The sequence below is a fragment of the Acomys minous genome (genome assembly GCF_964271855.1).
Source record: "Acomys minous genome assembly, chromosome: 6".
In the NCBI taxonomy this organism is placed as follows: Eukaryota; Metazoa; Chordata; class Mammalia; order Rodentia; family Muridae; genus Acomys; species Acomys minous.
Window position 1 is genome coordinate 117,495,895 of NC_140487.1, and position 20,562 is coordinate 117,516,456.

The 20,562-nt window shown below is 54.3% G+C and overlaps 1 protein-coding gene across 1 annotated transcript in view; it reads right to left on the reverse strand.

Moving 5' to 3' along the window:
* Positions 1–1,128: 1,128 nt before the first annotated feature.
* PADI1 (peptidyl arginine deiminase 1) overlaps positions 1,129–20,562 on the reverse strand; it is a 31,383-nt gene continuing 11,949 nt past the window's right edge. The window contains exons 2-16 of the mRNA XM_084787957.1: positions 19,073–19,253; positions 18,105–18,177; positions 17,439–17,500; positions 16,060–16,177; positions 15,845–15,970; positions 14,787–14,959; positions 14,589–14,692; positions 13,500–13,623; positions 13,077–13,184; positions 12,056–12,207; positions 8,063–8,207; positions 7,128–7,221; positions 6,445–6,524; positions 5,225–5,350; positions 1,129–3,012 (exon numbers count right to left, since the gene is read on the reverse strand). Coding sequence (XP_084644083.1) covers positions 2,779–3,012; positions 5,225–5,350; positions 6,445–6,524; positions 7,128–7,221; positions 8,063–8,207; positions 12,056–12,207; positions 13,077–13,184; positions 13,500–13,623; positions 14,589–14,692; positions 14,787–14,959; positions 15,845–15,970; positions 16,060–16,177; positions 17,439–17,500; positions 18,105–18,177; positions 19,073–19,253 — 1,900 coding nt within the window. The 3' untranslated portion in view covers positions 1,129–2,778. The remainder of the gene's footprint in view (positions 3,013–5,224; positions 5,351–6,444; positions 6,525–7,127; positions 7,222–8,062; positions 8,208–12,055; positions 12,208–13,076; positions 13,185–13,499; positions 13,624–14,588; positions 14,693–14,786; positions 14,960–15,844; positions 15,971–16,059; positions 16,178–17,438; positions 17,501–18,104; positions 18,178–19,072; positions 19,254–20,562) is intronic.

Genomic DNA, 20,562 nt, shown 5'->3' on the forward strand with positions numbered 1-20,562 from the left:
CCAGCACTCTTGATAAAGTCCCTGATGGCCTCTGGAACTGTGGGGGAATGGCGGAAAGAGTGGGGGACCCCCTCCTCTAAGAGTGCTGACTTTCTGCTGGGGGCAGAATGGGTCTCGTATCCAGAGTCTACACCTCCCTTTGGAAGAAGGTTCTGGCCATCAAATCTCTCCGGATGGTATCAGCTTTTAAACAGCATTTTATTTTTGTGATTGTTATCCATTTGCTCAGTGTATATGGACATATCCATGCCACGGTGCAAGTATGGAAGTCGGAGGCCGATTTGTGGGAGTCTGTTCTTTCTCTCCTTCCGTCATGTTGGCACCAAGCATCTTTACTCACTGAGCCGTATAGCTAGCCCAGTACCAGCTTTTAGAAACAGTGCCATGGTTCATTCATGCTTTTACATGCTGATGATTGTAGACAGCTTCTTAGCTCATTAAAAAAAAAAAAAGCTAAAAGGGCCAGACAGCTGTGGTGCACAATTTTAATCCCAGCACTTGGGAGGCAGAGGCAGGCGGATCACTTTGAGTTCGAGGCCAGCCTGGTCTACAAAGCGAGTGCAGGAAAGCCAAGGCTACACAGAGAAACCCTGTCTGAAAAAAAAAAAGCTAAAAGGGTGTGTCAAAGGGTAAAGTGTGAGGACAGAGCAAGTAAGATGAGAGTGGCATGCCCAGGCTCCTGAGATCAGGACACCAAGGTTGGGGAATTCAGCACGAGAATCAGGGCTACAGAATTCCGTTGACCTAAGTCCTGGGCCTCAGCACTGTTGGAGCATCGTCCCAAGGCCCCCCTCCCCCACCCTTCTTCCCATCCTCCCTGACAGATGCACAATAAAGCCGAGGGAAGATGAGGAGGGAAAAGGCCTGTCCCTCTTCCCAGATAGCATCTCAAGCAGGCGACAGGGGTGGGAGTAGGCATGTGCCAAGCATTCTGTTGAATCAGCTGCTTGCCTGGCACTCACCTGCCTCAGCCCAGGAAGCTGCTCAGCTGACAGGGCCTGCGGCCTGCTGACGCCGCTGCCGAGCTTAGGGACTTGTGTGTGGAACAGGGAGACAGGGCCCCTCATTTCCCTCCCCCTTCGTCAGCCCAGGGACAAATGAGGCAGCCACTTAAAGAATGCACACTGATTTTTTTTTTTCTTTTTATTGACCAGAAAGAGGGTGGCCAGTCACCCAGGACCCCAAACAGCCTGGGCAGCAGCTCCAGAGTGGCCCTCATGTGGCTGCGAAGCATGCTCGCCGGAAGTCTGTGGTCTCCTCTCCTCATCAGGGACCAGGCCTGGCCCTTCTCTTCCTCGTCTTCCTTTTCCTCCTCTCCGTCTCCATGGCTTGGCCTCAGCTCGGTCATGATCATAGAAGAGGGTGTCGCCGTAGGGAGCCTACAGATGGGGTTCCGGTCGCATGGAACCTTCTGAAGGGACAAGCGCCAATTCCCACCTGGCCATGTCCATCCTAACAGTTCCACGGAAGCCTTTGCTAACTGAGTGTCCAATGGCTACAGAGAGACAATAAGTGTCTCAGGTCTGGGATCACAGCAGAAGCTACTTTAAAAAAAATAAAAAACAAACAAAAACAAAAACAACATCAACAACAACAAAAACCAAAGGCAGAATCCAGTGGCCTGTTGTGGCTCCTTGACCAGAGGAGGAAGACAGCTTAGCTACTGCCAGCCATGCCCTGCAGCCCGGTCTGCCTGCCTGCTTGCCTCCACACGCCTCTGTGACCTCACCCACTGCCTATTAGCCTTCAGGGCAGCTGTCTGTGCTACCGTGGGAGGCAGGGGACACCAGCCTGCCATGGGGTTTACTAGGGCAGTGCAAGTGTTGTGTAGGGTCCCAGGCTGCTGGGGGAGTGTGAGCCTTCCCCTCCCACTGCCCGCAGCAGGTTAGGGAGTAATTAGAGACTATTAGAGGAAATTAAGCCCCACCTCCAGATGTAACTTAATGGCCTGCCCCCACCCTCTCCTAACATCTTGGGCCCCACCCCCTTCACATCTGGATCAGCAGCCTTCAGGTTCAGGGGCCCCAAATGCCCAGCCAAGAGCCCCAGGCTTCCAGATTCCCCACCCAAGGTGGGCAACCTCTTCGCCTTCCTGGCCACCCCTCCCCATTCCCACCCTCCCTTGCAGACTTCCGAGGGCCTCCCAATGCCCTTTAGCGTCTTCCAACAGGAAGCACCAGGTCTCGTAATTAAAGGCTACCCCCGACAAGTAACACGCATCCGTGGAGGACCGCGCGGATGGAGTCAGCCATTAGAGGGGCTTTCGTGCCTGCTTGTTTTCAAGGACTGCGCTTTCCTGTCCTGGCTTGCCTTCATAGAGCTGAAGGGGCCACAGGGCCATGGCCTGAGGTCCCTTAGGAAAAAGGACATCCAAATCTTCCTTTTCATCTTATGCGATCCAGGAGTCATATGGAACCACAGTGTTTTCATCCCAGGGTCCAGGCACAGAAATGGTGGGCATTTCTGAAAAGGCCCCAAAGCCATTTTTCTCCGGCTCCAGAGAGGTGTCCAAAGAGGGGGGGGGGGCAACTCAAAGTGGGGTGTGCCTGCAGAGGCCATGCCTTGAACAGGCTCAGCCACCAACCTTTGACCCTCTGAGGGCTGTGGCTGGGAAGAGAGAGGAAGAAGTGATGAGAGTCTCCTGAGCAGGGCAGGCCACTCCAGAAACAGAGAGGTGTGGTGTCCTCCCGCTGCTTTCAGGGGCCCCAGGAGGCTGGTCTGTGTCCCTTGCCCTGGAACTCCCATCAGCAGGGCAGCAAGGGCGGTGGCCGGACAGGCTCAGGGCACCGAGTTCCACCACCTAAAGGTGAAAGGTTTTCTTCGCACGTTGGTGCCACAGTGAATTTCCCCCAGCAACTGGTGGTAAAACAGGAAGTCATCGATAAAGATGCAGCGCAGGCCCAGAGGCTCCAGCAGAGAGCGCACCTTCTCCTCCAGGCAGCAGCGGCCATTGATGAGGGGGCCGAAGGGTTTGGGGATGCCCAGGTGTTTGCCTAGGACCACCATGTTGACCTGCAAGAGAGAGAGAGAGGAAGAGGAGCCCCACTGGCCAAGAGTATGACGCACCCCTGGCGTCCTTCTGGACTTCGGCTCAGCCGGCAGGTTGTTGAGGAAACTAGGTTTAAGATGGGGGTGGGGCATATGCCCATTGTAATTTGGGAGTCGTAAGCAGGAAGATGGTGATTTTGAGGTCAGCCTGGGCTGCATAAATAAAATATACCTTAAAAAAAATTTTTTTTTTAAAGGTAGAGAGGGTGGGCTGGTGTTGTAGCTCAGTGGTGGAGTGGTTCCTTGGTTAATAACCCATGCTTGGAGAATTCTACCAATAACAGTCACCACCATCCTCCACTCTTTCCTCTCTCTCTCTCTGTCTCTCTCTCTCTCTGGTTTTTCAAGACAAGGTTTCTCTGTGTGGCCTTGGCTGTCCTGGAATTCACTCTGTCGACCAGGCTGGCCTCGAACTCACAGCGATTACCTGCCTCTACCTCCCAAGCACTGGGATTAAAAGCCTGAGCCACCACAGCCCGGCTTCCTCGTCTCTCAGACACTTGTCATGTAGTAACAAGTTTGTTATATCCAGAGATTAAGCATGCAGAGCGGAAAGCCCTCACAGTTAGGTCTCAAACCCAGGACAAATGGCTACCTGAGGTGCCTATTTAACATATCAAAATGGACCTGGCCACCAGGGCCTCCCAGCATCCTCCGGTCCTTACCTCCTGCTACACTGGTCCTCCCGCTCCCTACCCTGAACTCTCCAGCCCAGGGACTAGGCTGCCCTTCCCTATATAATCCAGCCATTTTGTTTACCTAGACCATGCCCCCCCCCGTTGTTTTTTGTTGTTGTTGTTTTGTTTTGTTTTTTTGTCTACCCTTAACTGTCTTGTTTCTCCCCTCTCCTCTCCCCATGCCCCTCACATAGCTCAGGGTCATGTTCACTTTGGACTCTCCCAGATGTGTCTGCCTCTGACTATGTCTCCCCTTCATCTATAATATACTTTCTCCTCCACCAGAGCAGAAGCAGGCATGTCTTTCCCTTTATTTTATTTTTTTTTCTCTTTTTCATTCACTCCCTACTGTGGTAATGCATGTGCGGCTCAAAGCTTTCTCCGCTGTTCACAGTGGTCCCGCCAGTCTCTATGTGTGCCATATACACTGCTCCGAAACCTCGTAGCCCCCCACCCCCCAAGGTTGTGGTTCAGTTAGGTTAAATAATGTTAGCCAGATCGGAAAGGCTGGTTGCCACTAGATGGGCCGGGATGTGCATGCTGGGATTGGCAGGGCAGGGGGGTGGGGGGTGGGAGTGTCAAAGGGCAGGGAGTGGAATAAAAAGCCATGTTTATTGCCATGGCCAGGCCTCTGCTCTAGGAGTCAACAGTCACAGCCCAAGGTCACTGCCTTTAATCTCAGCCACGTCCCATCTGCGACAGGAACCAAAGCCTAGTAGTGGTCCATCCCTCAGTGTCCAGATGCGAGCAGCTATTAGCCACATGTGGATGTGTAGGTTAAAACCATCTCCCGTCCCTGGTTATCCGCAGGCCACATGTGGCATGCCATGTCATCCCAACAGCTTAGAGGATGCTGTCTGTGTTACAGGGCACACTGCAGAGTGCTCACCCCAGCAGGGGCAAGCAATAGCAGAAGACACAGTTTCAAGCAGTGCTGTTCAGCCAGGAAGAGTTTTACCCACTGGCTCTGGTAGTTGTTCCAGGGACCAGAGATGCAGTTAAACACCCTGTGATGCCCCTACAGCCCACCTCTTGAGGACCTCACTCCATAGCCTTTCCTGACAGGAAATGGGCTGGTAGGCCAGCTACTTCCGGTAGCATCTCTCAGGCCTCTCCCAACTGAAGGCTCTTGGCCTCATCTGCATGTCAGCCACCTGATGACTACTGTTTGTTCTGCCTGGCCAGGAGGCCCCTACACAGTAGCCCCTGGGGGTGGGGGGGAGCCTCACATGAATTCTAGTGTGGGAACTGAGCAAGCCAGTGAGCCTTCAGACAGCAGGCAGAAACATCTGTGTCCGCCTTTCCATTCAGAAAATTAAAGCTCCTCGGGGTGGGCGGGGCTGGCCTCTCCACTATGGGATATCTAACAGCCGTCCTGGCTGCTGCCCACTAGATGCCATAAGCACAAGCCCCTGCACCATGTAGGAACCTCTGGCCAAGCTGTCCCGCGCAAGCGAGCTGTGCGTCCACCTGTCCTCGCACCCACCAGGGACTCTCACCATATCAGGGAAGAAGGCTTCAGCATAGGCTCCCTTCAGGAAGAAGAGCTGAGGGATGTCCACAATGTCGCTCTCGGAGAGGCCCAGCTCCCGCTTGAGCACCTCTCGGTTCCAGTCGATGCATTCCTGGGGAGGAGGGAAGCCGGGCCCCAGGACAAAAGAGCCTAAGTGCGCGTGTCTGCGTGCAGCCCCGAGCATCTGTGGGTGTCCTGCCCCCACCCCCACCCCCACCCCCAGCCTCTCAATGGCTTTGTGCAAAAGAATTCACAGCTGTCCAAAGTGGGGAAACTGAGGCTCAGGCCAGCTTGCCCCATGGTACAGAGCTTAGAAAAGTTGAGGTTTGGTTCCAAATGTCCCTGACACACTTGATTACAGTTTTTTTTTAAATTATCTTTATTTTATGTGTATGGGTGTTTCGCCTGCATTGTGTGCCTGTTGCATGATGTGTGTGCCTCGTGTCGAGGAGGCCAGAAGATGGGGCCAGGCGATCCCCTGGAACTGGCGTTATAGATGGTTGTGAGCTGCCATGTGGGTGCTGGGAATTGAACCTGGGTCTTCTGGAGGAGCAGTCAGTGCTCCACTCTTTAGCCCTTGGGTACACATTTTAATTGTTGTGTGTGTGTATGTATAGGCAAATGTGAAGGTCAGTCAGTCTTTCCACTATATGGATTCCTGGGATCAAACTCAGCTCATCAGGCTTGGCAGGAGCTTTGACCTGCTGAGTCACTTTGATGACACCTGGTCATTTTAGCATACTGCCCCAACCGCCATGTGGCTAATACTTCTGACCTGCCCTAGCCATCTAGGTAAAGTCCATGGCTTGGTTCAGAGGGACCAAGGGACCTCCTCCCGTCACTGCGCGGAGCATCACACACACGGGGCAGGCACTGTCTGGTGAGCGAGCCCTACCCTTTCCCAGACTTGTCCCATTTGCTCTCTTTTCTGCACAGGGACCCCCTATGCCTCTGCCACTCACATTTACACTTCTGGGGTGAGGCCTTAGATTCACTCCTGTGGAAGTGGACTGCACCCCCCCCAGAGCCAAGCAGCTCTAGGTGACTGCTGTGGCCTGAGAGTGGCCAGCCTGTCCCCAAGTCTGCCAGCCCCTGAGGATAAGGCTCACCCCCACACTCTCAGAAACCTGCAGGACGAACCGAGGCTGGGCCCTCTCCCCCATACCCTGGACCTTGCCACCCGCCCAGCCACTGTCCTGCCCTCACCTGTACATGCATGCTGTCCCTCCTGAGGTGCTTGTCGGCTAAGATATCGTTGATGCTTCTCTTTGTCTTGTGCTTGAGGCCTGGGAAGGACAGACGGCGTGGGTTCAGAGACACAGACAGACTGTGTGGGCTTCAAGGGCACAGACAGACTGTGTGTGTGTGTGAGTTTAGAGATACTGTCTGGAGCCCCAAGGCCTGAAGAAGCCCAGCGCAGGCCAGCAACACTGACAGAAGTAGGATGGGTGGGGGGGAGATTGGGGAGGGGGAAGAGAAAGGCCAGACATTGAGAGGTGGTTTCCAGCTGCAGCCAAGACTTGGTGGGGGTGGGGGTGGGGGGAGAGGGCTTGCTGGGAGAGGGGAAAGAATCCTAAGGAAAGGCCTCAGGGCTCCTCACAGGCCCCAATAACGACCTCCCACACCCACTGAGAGGCCAGCTTACTTCCTTGTTGGTCTTTAAAACCATGCTAGGAGGGGTGATTTTTCACTTTCAACTAAGAGAAGGAACAAGGGGTTCCAAGAGGCAAGAGTACAGGTGTGGAGCCCAGGCTATGAGGTGCAGCCTAGGAGCCACACTACCGTCAAAGGATCAGGGGCGACTCTCTGGCTCCTTAATTGCCCTCCGTCTGCCAGGGATGGTGAGAAAGGGCAGAAGCCTCATGAGGTCACAGGTCACTGGCACTCACCGTCAAACTGCAGCGCCTCCCCATAGCCCTGGTCCTTCTTCTCCCGGAAGAGCTGCAGGCAGGCATTGGGGCTAGCCAGGAGCAGCCGGAAGCCCTGCCACAGAGGGGAACAAACAACTCAAAGCACGGTTCCACTCGATCCCAGACACCTCCAAGGACAATTCAGGAGCCTGAGGTGCCCTGGGCTCCATTCTCCTGCTGCCTGCCCACCCCACCCACCACCCAAGTGTTCCCACTTACAGGCCGGTTTCCACACGGGTCTGGAATCCTTGCCTCTCAGGGAACTCGATTCCTGCCTTCTGCCTAATCCAGGTGTCCCTGCTTCAGCTGGTCACTGGTTCTACCCTCACCAGCGCTCTCACTACCCTGGGCCAGAACCACTGCCTCCTTCACCCCACAACCCCAGGTAGTTTTGTCCATGAGGTCTGAGGGCCACTTTCTTCCCAGCCCTCTCTCCAAGGCAGTGCAGCTCTGTGGTCAGTGTCGAGACCAGGGCCCACACCGATTTAAAACGCTCCCCAGCCGCCCATGGCTTTTACGGACCTGAGCGAGTACAGAGCCCTCCTAAGCCTCAGTTTCCTTACCCGTATAATTGAGGCAGTAACGGGCTTATTGGAAAGTTACATGGCTGAAAGTGTGTGTGAGTCTGGCCTGTACAGCAGGTGCTCGGGCCATTTGTCCAACTCTTACCATTGTGGTTCTTTGCTCTTTGGAGTGGTCTGGTTCTGAACCAACCAGCAGTATCCTCCTGGCCTGAGGCTTTTACTCCTCCGGGAAGCACTCCCTGATTAACCAGGCCTAAGCCCCAGGGCATGCTGAGCCCACAGGACTGAGCTGGCAGCAGTGCCGCTGCCCTGAGCCACCTCACCAGGCCCAGATGGGGCAGAGGTGACTCAACTGGAAGTCTGTGGGTTGGCGAGGCAGAGGGGACACACCTTTTGGTCAGAGGTGGGCACGAAGCTCAGAAACTCATCCACGTGGCCCACGGAAAGCCAGTCGGAGTAGAGTTCCACAGGAGCCTGCACTCGCTGGGCCTGCAGGAAGTCACGCACCACCGTGGCCATCCGCCGCCCGCTGGACCTGGCAGGGAGAGAGGCTTGGTCAGTCTCCTTAGGCTGTCTGCACATCTCCTACACCCTCATAACCTTCTGAGTGGCTCCTCTTTATCAGAGGGGAAATTGAGGCCCAGAGAGCTAAAGGTGACACAGTCTTGGTCACACTGCTGAGAAAGGCCAGGGCCAGACTCCACTAATTACAGTCCCAGAGATTTGAAGCCCAAACTGAGGCCACTGGGAGTTAAGGGTGGGAAGACATCACTGGAGGAGAGAGGGCAACACTGTAGGTCGGGGGGGGGGGGGCATGGCAGATGCAGGCCAGGCCAGGGTCAGGGGTCAGGTTTGGCAGGGGGGGGGGGGCAGAGCTTGTTTGAGTGAGGCCTTTTGAGCCCCCGCCAATCATCCTTGGAGTCTGAAGACTGTGTGCTAAGGAACCGGCTGACTCTTACTCATTCCAGAATGTAGAAATCACTCCTGCCGAGGCCCCAGCCCCTCTCACATAACCTCTGTTTCAGAAACTCTGGAGAATGACGCAAACGCTTTGGAGCAGCTTGCGTGACAAATAGTCCCAGGTCTAGAGGCTTCGGAGGTAGCTCGGTTAGCACAGCGTACATTTTGTTTCCGGAGGGTGGGGCAAAGAGGAGATGGGCCCAGCCCCAGGAAACAGCAGATTCGGCAGATTTGGCAGATTCGGCTCTGTCGCTTCAGCAAAGCTACCACCAGGGGGCGGAATTGTTCAAGGATCTGAGCTCATGAGTGGAGAACCCCAGGCAGAGAAAAGGTGTAGTTTGTTGAGTACCTAATGTGAGTTTCGCGTAGACTCCTACACTTAACAATCTTGAAGCTGGCCAGTGGTGGTGCACACCTTTAATCCTAGCACCAAGGAGGCAGAGGCAGGTAGATCTCTGAGTTTGAGGCCAGCTGGGTCTACAGAATAAGTTCCAGGACAGATAGGGCTACACAGAGAAAGCCTGTCTCGAGAAGCCAAACAACCAACACGATCACCCTGAGATGCACACATATTAGCAATGTCATGTGTGAGGGTCACCCTACCCTCTTGCTCATCTTGTGCCTCATGACCTTTGTAAAGCTCTTGTCTTTCCCCGGGACAGTCTCCTTCTGAATGGTCAGGCCTGTAACTCTCTTCCCTGAAGACTTGATCTCATTGTCGGATTCTTACCAAGGCGGAGGACACAGGTACTGACTACCCCTTATGTGTCATCCATGGAGTCCTTTCCCAGGCCGTGTCTACACAGCAGACCCATGAGGCTGGGGCTGGCACTGTCCCCATTTTACAGACATGGATGCTGTGGCTCATATGAGCGACTGGGATTTATTTTGTTTGTCATGACAGGGTCTCCCTGTGTAGCCCTGGCTAGCCTGGAACTGGCTATGTAGACCAGGCTGGCCTGGAATTCATGGAGTTCTATCTGCCTCTGCCACCTCCTGAGTACTGGGATTAAAGGTGTGTGCCACCTGCTGGGATCTTGAAAGTGGCCCGTTCTGGTCACTGACAAGGATGGAAGCCAGGAAGGACAGAGGCCTGCAGCCCAACTTGACAAATTCTACATTGGGACCTACAGAGGACTCCTGGATTTGGATCACATCACTAATCCTGTGTAGCTTTAGCACGGTTGCTGTCTGTCCATTAAGGGCCTTATTCCTGGTTTGGGTTTGGGTTTGGTTTTTTGAGACAGGGTTTCTCTGTGTAGCTTTGGCTATCCTGAGTTCTCTTTGTAGACCAGGCTGGCCTCAAACTCACAGAGATCTACCTGCCTCTGCCTCCCAAGTGCTGGGATTAAAGGTGTGCGCCACCAAGCCCAGTCTATTCTGTTTTGTTTTAGCAATCCCTAGGCTGATGTGCAGCTCCTCAGTAGGCCACAGCCAACGGACACCTGGAGACCCCTGCCTCCCTTGCGGGGGTCCTTGACGTGAACCTAGAGGCTCCAGAAAGAGTCTCCGCAGCTTGAGTGGGAGAAAAGCTCCGGATTGGAGCAGGTGTATCCCTTTTGCCCCCCACCCGAGCTCCCCCCCCCTCTCTCTCTCTCTGTGTGTGTGTGTGTGTGTGTGTGTGTGTATGTGTGTGTGTCTTCCTTCCTCTGTGGCTCTCTACCTTATTTTGAGGGACAGGGTCTCTCACTGAACTTGGGGCTTACTGTTTTAGCTAGGTTGGCTGCTCAGTGAGCCCCTGGGATCCTGTCTCTGCTCCTCCTCAGATTTCTGGGATCACAGATGTGGGTTGCAATGCTGGCTTGTTATGTGGGTGCTGAGGGTCCAAGCTCATGCTTGGGAAGCAGGCACCTTACCCACTAAGCCATCTGGCCAGTCTCAAGGAAGAGGGCCTTTTATTAGGCCCACTTTACAGCTGAAGAAAATGAGGCATAGAATGTAAGATATATCATTTATTTAAAGTGCACCAGCACCAGGCATAGTGGCACACACCTTTAATCCCAGCACTTGGTAGGCAGAGGCAGGCTGGTCTACAAAGTGAGTCCAGGACAGCCCAGGCTACCCAAAGAAATCCTGTCTTGGGGGAAAAAACCTGATAAAGTGCACAAGCATTGCTCACCCCACATTCTTAGAGCTTCCTTTTCTGTATGCTATTTTTTTTGTTTGTTTTGCTTAGTTTCTTTTTCCTATTAGTTTGTTATTTTTGTTTAGGTTTTGTTTCATTTGTTTGGGTTTTCGTTTGTTTTGTTTTGGAGACAGAACCTCACTCTGCAGCCAACGCTGGCCTTGAACTCATGATCTTCCTGCTTCAGCCTCCTGAGTCCTGGGGTTATTCGGTGGCACCACTCTGCTCTGCACCCATGCCTGTCACGTGACCCTAAGCTGAATGAACAGATTGGCCACTGACTATTTGCCAGACACTGTGGTGAGCACTGGCTGGAGCATTGGAGCACTGGCATCGGACTTCGGAGACCACAGATCCCTCCCTGAGGACCTCCAGGCTGTGGTAGGACCAGCCCCGGTGCACTATCTGAGGTGGATGTGCAGCAGCATCTCCAGACACCCTCAGCTCAGTGCAGCGGGGTCTGGACACCTAACTTTGTGCCCCACTTGGTATCAGCAAACCCTGCCTTGTCTGGCTTAGAAGCCTCAGGCTCTCCACCTGAGGCCTTGTGGCCCTTCCACTGTCAGAGGCCAGATGGGGCTCAGAAGGCAAGTTGGGGTACACCCCAGGCTCCACACCAACCTCCACAAATGAAAGGGGTTATCCAAGGTTTGTGGTAGGATGACGCTCTTGTGGGATTTCCAGGAGCACACCCTCCTGGGGCTACCTGAGGCAGAGAGGGACCCACTCAGCATAGTGGACGGACACCTGCATCTGTCTAAGCATTAACTGCGCCCTAGCCACCTTGTTCTCTGTCACAGTGGGATGCTCTGTCATGAGGGTACCCAGCCATCTACTTGCTCAATTCCAGCTGCCTGTTCTGCCCTGGGTAGCCTCTGGGCCCTTCCAGGACAAGGTGGCAGTGACTTTGGTTTCCCCATGTCTGTCCCTGCTTACGTGGCAGAGGACATGTCACCTCTCAGCTTGGCTGACTTCAGACAGGTTCTCATTAACCCAGGCTGGCCTTGAACTCTCCATGTAGCATGTCTGTCAGGCGAGCCCTATCAACAGAGCTCATCCCCAGCCTCTGACATGCTGGTTTAATGTGGCTATTATCCTTATCAGACTCTGGGCCACTAATTTGACCCTGAGACCTTATAATCTTTGAGACAGTCATTCCCATGGGCTAGAGAACACCTCCCAGTCTGGACTCTGTGACAGCCATCCCGTGGACTCTGGAGAGCACCTCCTAGTCTGTAGAGCCACATGGGTGAGCTTATGGCACCCCCCTCCACCTGCCACCCTCCCAGGCCACTCACTTGGGGAAGCTGCCACCGATGAGGATTCTGCCGAGGGGGTACTCTTTGTTACCCACCCTCACTGGCGGGCTCACATCCAGGTTGCCGAAGGAATCCAGGCCAGAGGCGCCTGCGTACTGGATCTCCCGGGTCACATAGCCGAAGTCAGGACCCTAAAGAGGCACCATCAGTGTCCCCCCATGCAGGAGGGACAGTCAGGTGGGAAGGAGCCACGACAGGGAAACCTGCTCCTTGGCTCTCTTCTGAAAGTCGGCTTCCAGCCAAACCTACCAAGGCGCTCTCTATACTCTGGCCTGGAGGTGAGCAGAGTCACCAGGCCCTTGATCAAGCAGTGTATGTCTAAAGCTCTCGTGGACAGACAGACATGGATAGGAAGTGAGGGAAGTGAGAAGGGGGTGAAAAGATGGCTCAGGAGGACACACACACACACACACACACACACACACACACACACACACACTTACCCTGCAGGAAGCAACTTGGGGCCCACAAACCCACAGAAACTGGGCCACCTTGGGAGAAAGTACAGCCAACTTTCAGGTACAGGGGCTGCTGGGCAGGCACCAGTTAGGATTTGTGCATGGGTGCCCCAGTTGGCTCACTGACTTGGGCAAGTTGCTTAACCTGCCTGAGCCCCAGTCTCCTTGGCAGCTGCCACCATCGCCGTGCATAGGGGACAGTGCAGTCCCTGGCATGCCATGCTCACTTTAGGTACATTGCTCCTCAAAGTCTGATGACTCCCCACTGAGAATGAGCCCCTGACCTAGAGTGTTTCTGTCTCTCTCAGGATGGAAAGGTGTCATAAGAGGGCTGTGTATTTGCATGTGATTTGCGTTTCATTTGCATTTTCAGCTGGACCCTTCCACCCATTCCCCGGGTTGCTGTCACCACCCCCACCGGTCTGTGGACCCTGGAAGACCAGATGAGGCTCCACTAGGCCTCCCAGGAGAGGAGCCACCAAAGTCCTCCCCCCTTACTCCCTTGACACCCCCCCCCCCCCCCCGTGTACTTAGCCACACACCAGGATCCTCTTAAGGGCGAAGTCCCTTAGGCCTCTGTTTCGGGGGGAGTCAAAGACCACAGGGAAGGATTTATGAGGGGCATCAATGTAGCCAAATTCCATCTCATCCTGTGTGAAGAAGAAAGGTCTATAGCAGGCCTCCCGCGGCGGGGGTGGGGGTGGGCTTTTATGGACCCAGATGATGATCCCACCCGGGACCTGGGGAGGACATGAGGCAAGCCTCCAGGGCTCCATCTAGAAGACCCAGCCCAGAGACAGAGCATCTGGAGGACGAACCCTAGTCTTGTGCCAGGCTGTTCTGGCTTGGGCCAGGCAGGCCCATATTCCCCAGGCTTGGCTGGTAGATGTGACTTAGCACTTGCACCCCCAGTCCCCCCCCCCACCCACTCACACAGTTCTTCTCTGGGTCAGCCTTGCACCCACCTGGATCCAGCGATCGTTGCGATTCTCCGCCCGGGGACAGACCACTAGTTTGCAGTTGGCCTTCAGAGCCAGCTGGGCCATGTCCTCTAGGAACTTGTCATTGCGCCCATGAGCATCTGTCACGCTGCAAGGACAGTGACGGCAACTGGGACCAGAATCCAGCTGTGCCAGGCCCAGTGTCCCTGAATGCTGAGCTGCAGATCCATCCCTACCCTGGAGGGGCAGGGGGAGGGGCCCTAGATCACATAAAGTGACTGGTGCATGAACAGAGGGCAAAGCCAGGCTGTGGAGCCCAAAGTCAGGGTATCTGAACCAACCCAGGTGGTCCAGGGTGGCTATGGAGTCGACATGGGGTTGATGTCACCGATGGAATGTCAGTAAGTGGGCTAGCCTTGTCTTCTCAGAGCAGAGGGTAAAAGGTGGGGATTCTGAGCAGACAGGAGGCTGGGACACTCTTGGCTCCAGGCAGATAGATCACCCTGCTTGGTCACATCCTCTTCCTAAGAGTTTGCATCTACCTCTTCGGAGCTTCTTCCACTCTTACTTGTGGGAATCTCAAAGGTTGGCCAGCAGAGGTCACCAAATCCCAGGCCATGGCAGGAGAACCAGCACAGCCAGAAGGCTAGGCTCACAGTAGACTCTGTGGCTGGGTCCCTACCTAGGTCCTCAGAAGATGCAGAAGTGACCACAGAAGGGTGAGGCCAGGTCCCTACAGTCCCAGGCACACATGCAGAGCTGAGCCCTGCCATCCAGTTTTTTTTGTTTGTTTTGTTTTTTTAAGACAGGGTCTCATGTAGCAGAGGCTGGATTTGAACTCCTCATCTTCCTCCTTGTACCTCCCAAACGAGACATGACAGGTCTGCATCACCACACCCTGGCCTCACTCTACCCAGACAGAATTTAAAGTGTTGGGGCCTCCGTAGCAGGCAAGGAGCCAGCTGACTTAGAGCTGGCGCTGGTGGCAGTGGTGACTGTGGTCCTGTGGCAGTTTAGGGCTTTGTGACAGCTTCCCTAAATAAGGGCTGGCCAGCCACACAGCATTCCTGCCGACTCCTCTGGTTTTGGCAAAGCAGGATCTGGGGGGCTCACCTGCACACGTACAGCTCCAGAGGAGGCTGGGTGTTGGGGGTCATGATCCAGGGGGCCACACGGAAGGTCACGCTGTCTGTGAAGAGTGACACCTCGGAGAGGGGCTAGGGGAGAGGAGTGCTCAGTGGCTTTGTGGGTTCCCAGCTGCCCTCTGTCCCCCACACCCCTCCCTTGACACAGCCCTCAAGTTGTACCTACCTCTGTGTCCACCAGGTTGATGCTGAGAGAGACCAGCCCTGAGAAATTGGCGTCAGGGAAAGTAAGCCCCTCTACGTAAAACCGGATGTCCTTTTCGCCAGGATGCCGCTCCACCTCATAGGACTGATGACGGGGTCCTAGGACCTGTTTGTAGTTGGAGACGGAGGTCCCACCTAAGGAGAACAGGGTCAGGCCGATGTGGGGACAGGGTCAGGGCTGACAGGACAGAAAGACAGAAAACCTGTGGCTGGGATCTCGGCCAGAAACATCTCTGGGAAGCTCTGCTTGAGTTCTGTTTTAGCCCTACGATACGGAAGCTGTGTGACCTTGGCTCAACGCCTCAACCTCTCTGAGCCTCAGGTGAACTGTATGTCAAGGTGAACGGAAAAAATCATCTGGCCCAAAAGGTGATGATGATCCAAATGTCTGTCCATTTTGGCTCTTATAAACAAGTTATGCCAAGTAAGGAACATCCGTAGATGAATGATCACACCACAAGAAGCAAGGAAGTGACGGTGCCGTACCACACAACGGATGAATCTCATTTGTGGTGGCAGCCAATGGGAGTGGCTTCGGGTGGGGCTGGGTTTTATTTCAGGTGATTGGATATACCACCACTGAGCTGCACCCCGGTCCCCTAAAACTGCAGCTTCTGGTTAATGAATTCTACCAGTTCAGTCGGATTTGAAGCCAGGACCTGGGCCCCAGTCTCTGAGGGCCCCTGACTCTCCCTGGCTGCTTGGGAGGAGCCACTCAGACAGCAAGAGTTCAGGGCAGGCAGCCTGGCTTGAGGCGCTAACAAGTTATGTGGGGTCGGGGAGGGACCTTGGGAAACCTGGCTCGGAACTCTCACTCTACCCCTTTGTGGCTATGTGACAGTGACTGGGTCTCAGCTTCAGTTTCTCCCCCTGTGCAATGGGGCCAGCAGTCGGGTCCCAGGCTTGGCTCTCATGCTGTTCCCTAAGGGAGAAGCCATACAAGCCACGAGTTTCCAAAAGGTGAGAGAGACAGAGAGCCGTGGAAGGGAGGGCAGATGTGACAGGCCACCCACTACTCACCCCGGGCACAGAAGACCCTCAGTCTTCTGGAATCAGGCAAAGACACCTTCAAGACCAGCTTGTGGTTCTCAAAGAGTGCATCGGGGCCACCGCAGCTCAGCACCATTGGGGACATGTCCTGCAGGTCTGGGAGAGTGGCTCCTGAGACAAACGCCCCCAACCAAGGAGGTTTCCTTTTTCCCTCCCTCCTCCTCTTCCACGCTTCCATCACTCACCCTCCAGGGACCTCAAATGGCTGTCGTGCAGGTCCTCCCCGGACCCATGGTTGATGTCTCTGTCACAGTTTACCAACAATATGGCCCCGGAGCCCCCGGAGCCCCAGCGCCATGTTTTCTGTGATACATGGGAAGGCTTGGGTTAGTCAAGCCTGGGGATTCTGGGAAGGGAACTAGGCATGGCCTGGGTTGGCTCTGTGTTTAGCTTAAGAAGCTTTTAGATTCTGGCTTCTCTTAAAGATTTCAAGAGGGACCACGGACATGAGGAACAGAACTTTTAGTAAGGCTCAGACCCAGTAACAGCCATTCATGTGCCCAAGACCCACTCTGATCTCCATGAAGAAGACGCCCCCATCCCAGAAGTCTCCTGGGCTTGACATTCGTGAGGGTCCTGCAGGTCCTTCCAGGCTGAGCACCAAGCTGCCTGCCTCTGGGTCACTGCTGTCCCCAATACCCTATGCCTTTTTTCCATTTTGCAAGAAAGCAAACAGAAACTCCAGGAGGAAACCCTTAGGCGGCACAATTACTGCCCAAACCCAGAACATTCTGGGACCGACTTCCCAGGTCCCGGGTTTGCTTCCTTGGCACTCTGTGGGGCACATTCTTTTTTTTTTTTTTTTTTAAAGATTTATTTATTTCTTTATTACATATACAGTGTTCTGCCTGCACACCAGAAGAGGGCACCAGATCTCATGATAGATGGTTGTGAGCCACCATGTGGTTGCTGGGAATTGAACTCAGGACCTCTGGAAGAGCAGACGGTGCTCTTAACCGCTGAGCCATCTCTCCAGCCCCCAATGGGGCACATTCTTGCCCACACTTCTGACTGGACACCACCTTGTGCTGGGGCCCAAGACATGGTTTCACTGTAGCCGTAAGCTACAACACCCTAAAAAAAAAACCCTTTGTGCAGCAAGTAACCCAGACAACCATTCAGGTGTCCTGTCACACCCTGTCTACAAAGCCTTGAGATCCAGGCTGCCTCTGACTCTTTCCCTATAAACTGTGCCTCCTGCCCCTGTGTGAACTCTTCATTCTTTGTGGCCTAGTTGTAGCTGATACCCCCTCTACCAGATGTTCAACAACCTTCCATGAAACACCTGGCCATGCGCAGAGATCCAGATGCAAGCCCCCCTCCCCCGCAACAGAAACTGCAGCAAGCAGAATAAGACAGACCAGAAAGAGTGTCTCCCAACAATCACACAGCATGTCTGTCACATGGCCTAAGCCACTGCTCACTTGAGCCAGTTTGGCCATCCTTCCACGGACAGAACAGATCCTGGAATTGGCCGCTCTTCTAGAAGGAGGGCTGTCTGCTGCCAAGATCACCCAGGTCTCTGCCTGTCAGCGTCACACTCTTGGGGTATCCAGGGTCTCACCTTGTCACCCGAGCCTTTCTTCACCTTGCCTGTGCGGCCCGTGTCGACGTCAAGGGACACATCTGCAAAGGGAAGACAGGTCACCTGTCTCTGTCATGGTAGCCCAGCCAGCATGTTTCCCACCCCAGCTGATAAGGACCCCAAAAGCTCAGCTCCAGAGACTTGACATTCAAGAGCCCATGTACCAGCCCTGGGGCTCTGGCTAGAGTGACACTGGTAGTTCTGGTGTTGGAGGGACACAAGTCACTGGCTTGGCCATGTGCATTGGGTGACTGTCTTGGTGACCCTAGGTTTCTATGTCAAATGCAGGGAGCCCTTAACTGTAGCCACTGGGGGCCTATGATCAGGATCTGTGGTCCTCAGAGGATGCTGCCATGGGCTCTGGGGTGAAAGAGGCACATGGGTCTTTATGGTTCTAGGTTGAGTTTCAGGGATACGTGGGACTCCCATGAGGAAGCCATTGTGGCCCCTGGATGCCAATGTGGATGTGGTCCTAAGCATGGCTGAGTCTCAATCCCTAGGTCCCAGAGAAGTTTGGTGTTCCCAGGAGGCAGAGGGGAGAGGCAGCTGGCTCAGGCCTTCCCCTCCAAGGCTCCACAACCTTCAGTCACCTTCACCACACTCCAATAGCTGCTGTTTCCACAGCCGGGCAGAAGCAGGACTCACCAACAGCAGTGAGGAATAGCACGCTGTGGCCCAGGGCGCCAGCCTCTTGTGATTCGAAATATGACACTTTCACCTGGGATAGAAAGTCAACCCTAAGAGAAGGCAAGGCAGAGAACAAAGAGGCCACTCCTACAGCTCTATTTTTGAGGCTAAAGGCTCCAGGCTCAGGGTGGAGGCAAAGCTTTTTAGCAATTGCAACCTGGGGTACTGTTCCAAGGCCCTGAGAACTTTGAGGAGAAAGGATGGCTACAAAGTGGGATATGGCGGCCCCAGGGAATTCTGGGATATGAGAGGGACAGAGAGAGAGAGAGGCCACTGTCCCTACTGGCCTAGGCAGCTTGACCTTCCTTGGCACCACTCATTCCTTTTGACTTTCCCTTTCAATCGTTCATACAGAAGGAATGACCACCCTGGTCCCAGAGTCACAGTGAGTGTCCGGACTTTTGCCAAAGGCCAGACTCCCACCCCTACCCCCACTTGCCCCGCTTGACAGGATTCCTCCCAGGGAACGTTGTCACTGGCCCTGTCACCAGTCCCGTGCAGAGCTGCACACAGACCCTAGCTCGCCTCATCCCGGAGGAAGCACTGGGCCAGCAGTTGAGGGAACACAGTATGGGGGAAGACACCAGGGCCAGCAGGGAGGTGTCAATGTCCAGCTGGGAACTGTCAGTCAGAGGTGGCTTTGCTGGCTAGATGTGGAGGCTTGCATGGGTGTGCTGGGGCCCTGCACGAGTACATCTGAGTGTGGCCATGGAATCCTGCTTGGGGATCACAGAGGTTTGGGGTGGGGGGGGAGGCAGCTGGAGGGAGCAACATAACAGTGTGTGGATCTGAAGGGTGAGCAGGTTGGTACCTTGAGCTGGGTGGTGTTGGGGTGGGTGAGGTGGGCTGTGGGGCTGTGGGGCTGGGTCTCTGTGGAGATGTGAGAGATGACGACAGGGCGTGCGCAGACACTGAGTGGTACTTACCTTGATGTCATTTAAGTCCTTACTGGCTGTGTCTGCCACCGCCACCACATCCACATTGGCATCCAGGGGCCAGTGGGCCCGGCCTGCAGGCTCCGGCACCCGTACGGGGTCATATACCATGTAGATCTTCACCTCAGAGCTCCCAGACACCCCAAAGGTCTTGGCACCCTTGGGCACATCACTGTGGAAAGGGAGAGAGGAAGAGATTGAAAATCTCAGAGAGCGGCCAGGTGAGGTAGAGGCTGGGAGTGTCAGTTGTTTAAGAGGCACCCCTTACCAGTGCGGCTGGGGAGGGATGCCCCTGCTTCCAAGCCACATGGTCCTTCCTGCTGATGCATGAAGACACCAAGTTGTCCTGCCTCAGGACCTTTATATAGCCAGATGTACCCCCCCACCCCAGCCCCACATGCACATCCACATGACTCACATCCCCTGACTTTAATGCTGTTTAAATGCCCCCTTTTCAATAATCCCCCTCAGGTGGTTAGGGTTAATTGTCCACTTGACAGCACCTAGACTGATCTGGGTGGGAGTCTGGGCCTTAGAGCTTGCCTAAGGGGAATTGTCTCCATCACATTAGTTGATACAGATGGATGAGTTAGTGAGATGGCTCAGCAGGTGAAGGTGCTTGATGCCAAGCCTGATGGTTTTTTTGAGACAGGGTTTCTCTGTGTAGTCTTGGCTGTCCTGGACTCACTCTGTAGACCAGGTTGGTATTGAACTCACAGAGATCACCTGCCTCTGCCTCCTCCAGTGCTGGGATTACAGGCGTGCACCACTGCTCCCAGCTTACACAGATACGTCTTTGTTTGTTTTCTTTTTCTTTTCTTTTCTTTTTTTTTTTTTGTTTTTGTTTTTGTTTTTTGTTTTCTTTCCCAAGACAGGGTTTCTCTGTGTAGCCTTGACTATCCTGGACTCACTTTGTAGACCAGGCTAGCCTCAAACTCACAGCAATCCGCCTGCCTCTGCCTCCCAAGTGCTGGAATTAAAGGCGTGCACCACCACCACCCGGCTGTTTTGTTTTTCAAGACAGGGTTTCCCTGTGTATCTTGCCTGTCCTAGGTTCACTTTGTAGACCAGGCTGGCCTCAAACTCACAGAGATCTGCCAGCCTCTGCCTCCTGAGTGCTGGCATTAAAGGCGTGTCTTTTAACATAACACATTGGTTGATGTGGGAAGACCCAACTTAGTTATCAGTGCGGCTGTTTCCTTGCCAGGAACTCCTGGACTGTACAGGGGAGGGGGAGGGCTGAGCAGCAGTGTGTGTTCATGGCTCTCTTCTGACTCTGGACATACGGGGCTAGCTCCTTCAAGCCCTTGTTGCCTTGACTTCCCCTATGATTGGTTGCACCTTGAACTGTGACCCCAGTAAACCCCTCCCTCTTTAGGTGATTCACTAGCCATGTTGTTTTATCACAGTGTTGGGAAAAGGCCCACCCTCATCCCTCCAGCTAAGGCCAGTCACCTTCTGCCTTTCCCTGCCTTATCAAC